A 12,047-nucleotide genomic window follows, 5' to 3' on the forward strand; every position below is an offset into this window, starting at 1 on the left:
TGTAATTATTTAAAGTGGGGAGAAAGTAAGATACATCAAACTGTTTACTTTTGAATGTTAAAAGAAGTAGCAGGTAAATACAGAAAAATATATAATCACAAATTCTCAGCTTCCTATCAATCCTTTTGTTTCTCTTCTTCTAGAAGATTCTATGAGCATTAAGTAGCTCTAATCAAACGTAACCTCACTATAGCATCAGTGAAGATAATCAAGATTTCAATAGATTCACACTCGTTTATTTTAGTGCCATCAATTTATCAAGCCATAAATTTATTAAACCTTTAGTGTTTATGGAGAGTCTTGGGCAAATTTTGTAATATGAAATGTATCACTTTAAAATCATCTGATAATTATTATAATACTTCTTAAAAGTAACCCTTTGGAAAATTTTTACATGATAACCAAAGGCACTAGTACACATAAGAGGTGAATGGCGAAAAAAAATAAAGAAAAACGCTATTGTATAGGTAAAGAGCACACACACAAAAAGATATTAAAAGGATAATGTTAAGCCTTCAAGTTATTCTAAAAATGGCACTTTTCATGTTGGTATAAAATGAAAGTGCTTTAAGATGAAAATTTTATGCATTTTTTTAAAGCTGATCTTTAACCCCCTGAAAATAGGAGGTTATAATGAGAACACCGAGACTCTAAATCATAGTGCGATAATAGTGGGTGTTGCTAAATTGCTCTGTGTGTGTCTTTATTTTTTAGTATTTTCAATGTTGACAGACTTGCTTTATCTATATGTGTATCGCTAGTGAGATTTGCTCTTCAATTCTTTACTAGAAAGTTACAGCTCATTTAAAATAGCTGGTAGATAGAGAAAGCATAAAGATACAGTAAGTTTAAACACTGATTGTACTAAATGCAACAATACAAAGAAGCAAACAGAACACAAATGGTAACACAATAAAACTGTATTACATTTGTGCTTCAAATATTACAATACATTATATACAATAGTCCAAAATAAACATCTCATGCCAAGTGACACAAAAAAGGAATAGCAAGCAAAAAAATTCAGCAATATGTACATTACTTTTTTTTTCTTTAATAATAAACATTCAACTCTGAACTGGGGCAATTTTACTACATACAGATGCAGTCCGCCTTTTATTCCATATAACCATCCTGCTTTCCTATATCTACGCTATTCAGTAGGTTCCTGTGTCAATTCTTATATACATGTGGAGCAAAAAAGATAAAAGAATGGAGTGCTTTGTATTCTTAATGGGGTGCTGTTGATCGATCAGCGAACCTGGGGTGCATAACCTTCTTTCATTAAACCTTCCTCGTAGTCCGTCTGGCAAAGGATCATATTATTCTTTAGGAAAAATTTGTCACCCACACAAAATCTGAAAATATGAGAAAAAAATAAAATGTGTTAAAACCATTTCACCCAGACCTGTATATTCCAAGATTGACTTATTTCAATAATAATAATCATTATTAACTGATAATAATAATTTCACATGATAATTATCTGAATTGAAAGTTTGGTTAAGAAAGCAGCCTTGATGGTCAAAGTTAAACAATTTAGTGCATTTAATGAAACACTGCAATGCAAACTTGAAATCCTACTTTTACACATACAAATAATAGGAACTTCAAGGAAAATAGCATGGGCAGCAAAGGTGATTTTTCTAAAAAACCACCCTAAAATAAAAAAAGAATTGATTTATATTTACACCCATTGGAATGAAGGAATGATAATATTTCACAGCAGCAGTGATGGAAGGTATCAGCAATGGCCATTTATCCACTTAATAGAAAAGGTATTAAAATGAATCAAACAATTAGAAAATAGCTCATCTCAAAGCTTCCTGTTTAATGTTTTCTCTTACTCTCTAGTATTAACATGTGATTTAATTCTAGTAATTTGGAAGTGATTGTGCTCAAGTGAAAGTTGTTTTAGCATTAAGCTCTGATGCCTGGCTATATTCCTCTGGTTGTGACAAGTTCAACAACTATGAAATAGTAAATGCCATTTCTTCGCACACTTCCAATTAAACCAAAAAGAGCAACCTGAATGCAGTTCTTAGTATTTATGTGATACATAAAGTATTTCCAGTAGAGCATTATGTATTTTACTCTACAAAGCGCTGTTTAATGTGCAAGATTGTAATGTTTTTAATAAGTTCTCTTTTGTACAATTTCCCAGTGGTGATACTTTGGACACAATTAAGGTCAGAAATAAATGCTTGTGCTGTTTCCGGTACATTTAACAATAAAGTAACTCTGGGGAGATCTGTATATATTTTTAATTGTAACCATTTAACCTTCAAATGGCAGGGACTGGTTGACTTGACCCAGGAAAACTACTTGTAATTATACAAGTTGACCTCCCCGACCTTTGATAGTGGTCTCTCTTTATCAGATAGTCAATTTCCAATGATGTTCCAGCAGAAATCTTAGTGGATAGATTAAATTGTGGAGTGAAAGCCACCCTTTAATGTTTTGTGAAGTTGAAGGTTTAAATGAGAAGCAGTTGGACTGATTTACATTTGCAAAGATTGGAATGCTAGACAAACAGTGAACCTATTTATTTTCCAACTGGGTAGCTTTGGAAATTTATCCTTATTTTAGCTAAGTAGATAGAGGGGAAAATAGTGTAATAAAAAAAGTAGATTGAAAAGAATTAGCTTTCCTCTTAAAGGAAAATTGGTCTGTTTATTTGTGGAATTTACTTTTTTTCCTCAGGATTACTGCCTGCTGATGATGTTGATTGAAAGTACAGAGTATGTTCTGATCTTGAAATCCTGGAGTTTTTTTGTGGTGAAGGTTATGAAATACAATGAACTAAGTATATCTTCTTTCTTATTAGTGGCAAACTATCAACTTTAAATACTGCACATAAAAAGTGGTGTTGGAATAAGCCCGATATGTTGAATAAAAGAAAATACTTTCTTTGAGAGGCTTAAGTAGCTAGAGACTGATCATTGATGGAAGATGAAATGAAATAGCATGTATAATATATTTGATCACTAATCAAAATTATCAATTTGTGTTACTCTTGAATTAATATGAATGACTAATAGACTAGGAATAAAATAGCATATGACAATTAATATACATTTACACGCAAGATGCAAGGATGTATTTTATACTGTCCCCAAGTCACTTATCTATAAGATCAAACAGCTATAACCATAAAAGTTACATGGATTATGGGGGTGTTTAAATTAATATATGAAAGTCAGAGGCATAGGGCAATGTACAAGATTCAAATCTTAACCCTTACACTTATGATACTGAAGATGATTTTTTAAAAAAATTTATTAGTGAGACACCATGAGGTACAGTTGTAGACTTACAAATTTTTGTGCTTGGGTTTCAATTATACAATGATCAAATACCCAGAAACTTTAGGGTAGAAATATATAAAACTTATCTTGGTGTTTTAAATGTAGATAATTAAAAGAGCCACCTCTCTATGAAGTGCATACACTATGTGAAAGAGAAAATAGATAATTTTATTACTTTTCATAAAATCAAAAATGTAAGGTTTCTGCATTTTAAAAACAAACCCAAGTCTCCAGAGTTAGAAGGCATGTGGTTAGAGGAACTTTGGTCCTGAATTCAAGACTCACTCTTTTAATCTGGAAGTACTAACACCTGTAGAGATTTTTATATTATTATTCACATAACTTAAAAAAGGTTTCCCCACCATTCAGTGAGATAGTGGCAGCATAAAGGAACTTCATCTAGAATATTTCTAAAATATTTTGTTTACTAATATGGTGCTAACTGGATAAAGTACATTTTATGTGCATTTCAATTTATACTTAAAGGTCAAGATAAAACTGAACATGGGTAAGGAGTGTCAACTTACACATAGATCTCAAAAAAAAAATGGCCCTCAAAGCTCTGGGTAAGAGAATTTGTGACTGGTAGGTAGGCCATTAGGATTGTTTTCCTTCCTTGTAATGACTCCCACAGAAGTGAAAGCATAACGAAGAACAGTACAGTTATCAGATGCTTCACAAAGTATTATTGACTTTTGGAAGAAAGGTTTAATTTCAGTACTATATAAATTCATTCTGAGCTTTTGCTTTTTACACACATAAACACAAATGTGATAAAAAGCCAGTGGATATCATAAGTACATATACCTTCATTCCAACAGGTTGAAATTCCTGCAGGTAAACTGATAATCTCCCTTGTCATCTAATAGCTTGTGGTATAGTCATATCAGTTAATTTTGTCTTCACTAAAACTTTGTTGAAGAATAATAATATACCAAAAGTATTAAACCATCTTATCTTGTCGTGTAATTAATAACAGTAGTAATTTCTAGATATTCTGGAGTGATGCAGGTAGGACTTTTGCCTTGCATGTGGCCGACCTGGGCGACCCGAGTTTGATTCCTCCGCTCCTCTCGGAGAGCCTGGCAAGCTACCAAGAGTATCTCACCTGCAGGGCAAAGCCTGGCAAGCTATCCATGACATTTATGCCAAACACAGTAACAGCAAGTCTCACAATAGAGACATTACTGGGCCTGCTCGAGCAAATCGATGAATAATGGGAGGGCAGTGTAACAGTGCTACAGTGCTAGTTGAATCTATATGATCTTAAAGACCTGAAAAATAGTTAATAAGACACCTCTATAAAGTCTGGTGCTTAGAGTAGTTTTGAGCGTGTTGGAAGACGCTCCTCACTCTTGGGTTGGGGAGAGTATTCGGACTATGGTGCACACCAATTCCCAGCACGACATGGGCCTTAAGCACCCCGTCGGGTACCTACAGTGGTCCACCTTGCAAACTCACTGAACTTCTTACCTACTTGGCCTAGAATCATATGGCACTGGGTCATTTGAGCATCATTTGGGATGAACTGTCCCCCTTTTCAAATTCAAAAGAACAGTTTTAACTTTCTGTCTTCTCTTCTGGTTTGTGCTGGTGGGTTACGATGTATTTCTATCACACGATACTTTTTTTTTGGCAGGGGGAGCGTTTCCTCTAATCTGTGTCTCTGCTGCCTCCTGTCTGATTCGGCATCCTTGGTTCCTATACAAGATGGGAATTTTGCTACTGCACTTGGATGTCAGTGCCAGAAATCGATTGACCAGTCATTGTCTCAGCACGATGCCTAAAAGCAATGAACTGTCTCTTCCCAACAATCTCTTCCTGCAGCAAGTTATCAGCCACTCATAGCCCCCATACTGCTGTTGATGCATCAAAACTTCCTGCACTCTCTCTTTACTTTCATGACCTTTTAAAAATACTGGTGCTGGGCTGGAGCGATAGCACAGAGGGTAGGGCGTTTGCCTTGCATGCGGCCGACCCAGGTTGGATTCCCACCATGGTCCCATGAGCACAGCCAGGAGTAATTCCTGAGAGCAGAGCCAAGGGTAACCTCTGTGCATTGCCCGGTGTGACCCCAAAAGCACTGTCTAAGCACTGTCCTCCCATTGTTCATCGATTTGCTCGAGCAGGCCCAGTAACGTCTCTGTAAGACTTGTTACTGTGTTTGGCATATTTAATACGTCACAGGTAGCTTGCCAGGCTTTGCCGTGAGGGTGAGATACTCTCGGTAGCTTGCCGGGCTCTTTGAGAGGAGCGGAGGAATCCAACACCTGTCAGCAGGTTGGGCGCTCGCCTGAGCATGCAAAGCAAACGCCCTACTGCTGTGCTATCACTCCACCAGAGCCCGCCACCCCCCCCCCCAAAAAAAAAAACTGGCTCTGTGTTCAAAGAGTAGAACCAGACTGTCATCAATCTCATGTCTACCATTTTGTGTATGTTTTTCTTTGGGAGTGGGGCGGGGGCGTTGGCTCCCAAGCAGTGCTCAGGCGACCCAGGGGATACTCAGGCAGTGGAACGAGCCAGCAGCTTATGACTAAGGCCCTGCACTGACTCAAACCAACAGAACCGACTGGCTGCAGGCTCTCAGCAGGAAACCAAGTGGTGCTGGGCAGGAACCTGAGTCAGGAGCATATATGTCTCCATTCCTCAAGCTGTCCATTGTATTTTGGGTAAAATACTTTAAATGCCTGTACTTTAGTTTTCTCATTTGTCAGTGAGTTCTTATACCTGTTTTTTTTTTTTTTCAGGGTCTACTGCTTTTTTCCATATTGACCAAAACAGTGTCTGGTGTTTGATCAGTAGGCCTTAAATTAAAAAAAAAAATTCCCATGTTTTGCTAGAAGTGCTTCCAAAGCGTATTTAGATCTCCCTGATTTTTCCCCCATCTATGGAAATTCTCAATATTCCTTTTTTCCATAGTTCGTGTCCACTGCAACCCACTCAGCTCTTTCCAAGAGCATGTCTGAATGCTGTGCCATTTACTTTGGCATTTCAAACTTTCTCATGAATGGTGAAGAGATCGCCCAGTGTGGACATTGGACTGGAGTCAGTGCTCATGAGGTACATTTCTTTATTGAAAACCTTCATACAATGCACTCAAACATGAAGTCAATACTGGTGTCAAGACAGATGCATTCAAGAAAGAGCTTTAAATAACAAAAATATTTGAGATGTAGAGTGTAAATTTGTATTCATTTCAGTTTGTATTCCTTGATGCCCTCCCTTCCTGGATTTCTTCTTTCCCTCTTTCTAATTTCCTTACTCCACACCCCCTCACAAATTTCCTGTCATCACTGAGAACACAGAGTTTCTTCTCATTTCCTGAGCTCAGCGAATAATTTCACACGTCCCAGCCCAGCACAATGCTCCATATGTCCAGAAAACTTTTCCCTCATCTCTCCATTCTCACCAGACAGCCCTGTAGAAGGTCAGGTTTAAGAAGGTCTGCTCTGAAACCCAGGACATCAACCTTCTAACCACACATCCCCCGTAGTTCTGGATACCTCAAGGAGAGAAACTAGATTTTTATCCACATCTGTTTCCACCAAGCCTATCACAGTCCTTTATTCTTTAACAAAAGAAAATGAAATGTTATGCAGTTCTACATATTGGAGGCAATTTCATTATAAACCTGTATTTTGGGTTCCTTTTCTCATAAAACCATTATTTAGTTTTATAGAATTTCTAAGGGGCAGAGAAAAGGGTCTTCTTCATAACTCAGATATTAATTTATTATAACCTATTACACAGAATTTTTCTATTCAGAATGAAATTCAAGTTATTGTATAGTATGCCCAAAATAAATTTTCTCTGGTCCAGCTTTTAGATTTTTAATTCAGGATTTTTAATACAGTTTTAGCCATACTCCTCACAAAAATCCAGAGAGGCTTTACACTAGGAGCATGCAATCCAGAAATATGGTTATTACTCCTATTTTGGAAGTAAGAAATAATTGCCAGATAAAATTCAAAGTATTTAATAGTATCAAAAATTCAGCAATCAGTATTTTTGTTTAATGGAAAGTGCCTAAAAATTGCTGATTTGTTTTGATTTTCACATTAAAAGATGCAATATCGGGGCTGGAGCAATAGCATAGCAGGTAAGGCATTTGCCTTCCACGTAGCCAACCTGGGTTCGATTCCTAGCATCCTATATGGTCCCCTGAGCATCACCAGGAGAAATTTCTGAGTGCATGAGCCAGGAGTAACTCCTGTGGATCGCAGGGTGTGACCCAAAAAGGAAAAAAAAGATGCAACATCTCTTGAAATCATCTAAGAAAGCAAGAAAAAATATACCTAGAGTTTTTATTTTGTAATAATGTATTCACTATAGAATTATTTGGGGGTTTGAAATTAATTTTTAGAGTATTTGGGGGGGGTTGGCAGGGCGAGGGCACACACAGATGTGCTCAGGATATCATATGTGGTTGCGGGGATGAAACCTGGATCAGCCACATGCAAGGCAGATGCCCCGCCCACTGTGCTATCTCCCTGGCCTATAATATTTTATTTTTAACCTATTTGCTTCTCAGTTATCCTGATTTTGTACTTCCTCTCTTCCCGTGTAGATCAAAAGTGTACTTTCTCAGGTAGGAACTTTAAAACATCCAAGCACAAGGTTCAAATTCTCAAAAATTTTTGTTTCCATGTCAATTTTTATTTTGTCACTAGTTTACCATTCCCCCTTCCAAACATTAAAATGTGGTATTGTCTTTGAAATATTGTGCTGAACTGGGACCGGAGTGGTAGAACAGTGGGTAGAGCATTTACCTTTCAATCTCTCGCACCCCATAGGGTCTCCTGAGCCCCACCAGGAGTGATCCTGGAGTGCAGAGCCAGGAGTAAGTCCTGAGAACTACAGGTTGTGCCCCCCACACTCCCCCAAATGGTGCAAAACGATGACGAAGATATGACTAGTGAAAACACAGGCTCCTGTGATCCAGGGCTTTTTTGTTGAGAAGCTCCTGCATTGAAAAACCTGTACTCGGAGTAACAAAATTTGTCTGCTTTGCTTGACTGATGAAGATGAGCTGACTTCTTGCATTAAAGAAGTTTGTCTTGTAGGGACTGAAGTGACAAGACAATAACTAAGTGCTAATTGTGCATAACCAGCACTAAAGATATGCAGTCCCATTATGGCATGTAATAAATGAAGCGAACACGGAAATATATTGGGTGCTTTCATAATGATACTAGAGTAGTATTTTGCAGCAATAAGAATGTGAACAGTTTTAGAGTCAAAATTTAGGAGTGTTTGTCTTACTTGACTGAGTTCAACTGAGGAGGTAGACTTAATTGTGAATGCGACTTTTTATTTCAGTGGAGAAATAAAATTGATATATGATTTGTAAATAGCACTAACAACCTACAATTACTTTGCATCATAATAGAATTTAGGTTGGCTTTAGCACTTGAGTGATGTCTGAATTTTCTGTATAGAGCATGAATAAAAATAGGTAAGCTTGCACTTTCAGAAAAGTGGACAAAGGGCATTAGCAGGCAGTTTCTAAAGAAAGAAATACCAAAGAGTCAAATAAATGCTAATTACAAATGATAATGAGATACTAATTTTCATCCCTCAAGGTGATAAGGATTTCACTTTAAATAATTCCCTGTGGAAATGTGAAATGCATAGTTTTTACATTTCTGGTTTGAGAATAACTGTTATAACTTTGTTGATGAGCACGCTGGAAATACAAACATAAGTCTTTAAATATTATTTACTTTGCCCAACTAATTATGCTACTGTAAATTTATCCTGACATCGATTTGAGTGTTTATATTCTGTGGAGACTGAAAAAAAGAAAAGCTACTCATTTAACTTAATATACAAATCTCTCTCCATGGAACTAAGTACCAGAATGCTAGAGTATCTTAAGAAGTTACTCTAGGATCTGAAGAGACAAGACAGAGGTTAAGAGGGCATGCCTTCCATGCAGCCAATTCCAGTTCAATCCCTAGCATGACCCTCCACACCACCTGGTACCCCTAGTTGGGTTAAGCCCTCAAGGTTTTAAACTTAACAAAACAAAAAAGGCATACTCTATTAAAAAAAGTTTAAAGATCAAATATTAAGAATTATTGCAGCTTGAGTATGAGATACAATAGTGTTCAACCATCATCTGCAAAACAGTGGTAGTCCGCAGATGAAAAGAGGTTGAAAATCACTGAATGGCCAGTTTCCTTATAACTCCTGACCCATGACCCTACTCAGGATAGGTGTTGAACAGTTGAAGAGAGTGATGCTATATACATTCTTTCACAAGATATTTTAAGTATACAGCAAGCTCTATGTCAAAAATAGGAAAAAATTTTGTTTTACAATAGTGAGACACTGGGCAGTATTAATATATTTTCTATTTTCTACACTCTCTACTGTGAATATGTAATCTTTTATAAACAAGTAGGTGTAAATATTATTGCAACGGCTATTCTGTTTATAGTTGTAAGTAGATCAACATGACGAGTAAACAGGAACATGCTAAGTTTTTCCCAACACATCTTTATAATACATACTCACTATGCACACATGTAATAGATGTGTCTTTGCATACGTGACCATGTGAGCTTGTCTAGCCATATTCTTACAATAAACAACATGGACATTTGCCAATTTATTAATTTTTTCACCCACTTTATTTAAACACCATGGGTTGCAAAGTTGTTCATGATGATTTGTTTCAGGCATTCAGTATTCCAACACCAATTCCAGCACCACTATAACCTTCCTTCCACCATTGTCTCCATTTTCCCAACCACCCCTCAAGCCTGCCCCCATAGAATGCCCATGCTGAAGTATTTTCTGATCAGTTCATTAGCTGTCTAAATCAGGGGCTTTTTTATTTTTAACTAAATGTCGCAAAAGAATGAATTAACTACTTTGCTTCAAGTACTTGTTGGGCGTTATAAGATGACTTCTTGTTTCTTTTTTCCTGGAGAAATAATGTTTCTTAAAAGTAATATTGGGCCAGATCCTGAAAATCTACATTTAGCCAGAGAAACTGTTGAAACTGCTATCTTAGATAAAACCAAGTTAAAGGAATACTACCTGGTGAAATGATAAAAATCAAGATTAAAACTAATTTTTGAGAACCTATTGTGTTCCTAGTATTTAATTTATTGCTAAATGTATTTTCCCAAAATATGTAAGTGGTACCTATGTAGGTGGTCTCCATTTAATGACTTTGGGAAGCAAACAGAGAATACCGCACACATTCAAGATGACAGAACAGTAAATTGTGGGGTGGGAATTTGAATTCAGTTTTTACTATAGATAGTTTATCCTTACCACCACTTGATAAGGCTGCAGAAGACCAAGAAAAGAAGTGAAATTGTGATAACTAAGAACTGGACAGAAAAGTCTTTACCAATTATATGTGTTCTCCAAGTGCTTCAACACCCTCCATGTTCATTATAACTCATCAAGAATACTAATTTTAAATGAGTTTTTCATATGTACATTTTAATACTATAATATCCTCTACATTTATCACATAATTCACATGTCTATAGATGGGACAGCGCCCACTGGAAATCAAAGCTGTAACTTTCAACAGGGAAAAGCCCTTATGGAGATCCTTGGAGAAGAGGATATTTCAGCTCTAGTATGTTATAAATGGGGCAACTGAGCTCCAGAGTCTGGAAATATTTGATTTCCAGTTATCCAGAGTGGCAGTGACAGAGCCCAGGCTAGAATCTTAGCAATGAACTCTTCCCAGTAACTAATGCTGCCTCTTCCATGCTGCTAATTTTTTAGCTCTCTGGCCTCATTCTCAGGAGATTCAAAATGATTTTAAAAGGACCTCTAAAACAAGTTTATTTCAAGCTGAGAAATCAAGTGACAGGGCAATGATAATTATAAAACCTTAGACGAACACTCACTACCTGCCACCGAAGCAAACTTGTTTGTTCACAGAAGTAGTCAGAAAAGGTAAAGCTATTTTTAAGCTGGTTCATAAAAAAGAGAAAGACGTTTTCTAGAAGCGTGTTCATTTGTTTCCACTTCCAGTTATGGGAGGTATTTCTTTCAGGTGGAAGTATGGTCTCTTTAGACCGTTTTCACCTGCTCCCTGGACAGTTCCTGGTACTGAATGAAGAGTGGCAAAACCCAAACTTCGGAGCTTCCTTGCTTGCTTTCAGTCAAGGGTGCTCTTCCACCGCCCACCTGTCAAATACAGTGCCAGGCTCCAGGGTGCAGTCCCAGGAGGGACACTGGAATGAATAAAAGATGCTCACCTCTGGTTGCAGAGCTGACAGGCAAAGCAGTCCAGGTGGTAGACATTGTCCTTGGCGCGCATCACCATCTCAAAGGCAGGAATGAGCTTACTGCAGGCAGCACAGTTGCCCGTCACGCCAAAGAGCCTAGGACAAGAGAGAGGGTTTCAGACACCTCCTGGGAAATCGGGGATGGAGACTAGATCAGACTCCCGCGTCAAGCTGTGACATCCACAAGTGAGTTTTCTCCTAGGTGTAGACATGAATATCCTTCTGGGACCCACCCTCCACTGACCTCTTTTGGATGTCAACCACATCTTGTTTGAGAAGACAAAGACAAAAATGTTAAGACTCTTCCCTGACTGGCCAAAAATGCAGGCTTGTGTGTTTGTGGTCAACAGAGTGAATTCATAGCCACGATTTATGGGGCCGGATATGTGGTAAACCCAGAAGCAGTGTAACTCTGATCTTAATGCCCTGGATTCAACACAACGTTTTAGTTGAAAAAGAAACCCATTTGGATGAC

At 37.4% G+C, this 12,047-nt stretch overlaps 1 protein-coding gene across 5 annotated transcripts in view; it reads right to left on the minus strand.

Annotated features, from left to right (window-relative positions):
- Positions 1 to 316: 316 nt before the first annotated feature.
- Positions 317 to 12,047, minus strand: part of LMO3 (LIM domain only 3) — a 62,268-nt gene continuing 50,537 nt past the window's right edge. For all 5 annotated transcript variants that reach the window (XM_056134563.1, XM_056134564.1, XM_056134566.1 and 2 more), the window contains 2 exons: positions 11,543 to 11,668; positions 317 to 1,358 (listed from right to left, as the gene is read on the minus strand). In XM_056134563.1, coding sequence (XP_055990538.1) covers positions 1,253 to 1,358; positions 11,543 to 11,668 — 232 coding nt within the window. In that variant the 3' untranslated portion in view covers positions 317 to 1,252. The remainder of the gene's footprint in view (positions 1,359 to 11,542; positions 11,669 to 12,047) is intronic.

This window comes from Sorex fumeus, unplaced genomic scaffold (genome assembly GCF_029834395.1).
Source record: "Sorex fumeus unplaced genomic scaffold, SorFum_2.1 ptg000100l, whole genome shotgun sequence".
NCBI classification, from domain to species: domain Eukaryota; kingdom Metazoa; phylum Chordata; class Mammalia; order Eulipotyphla; family Soricidae; genus Sorex; species Sorex fumeus.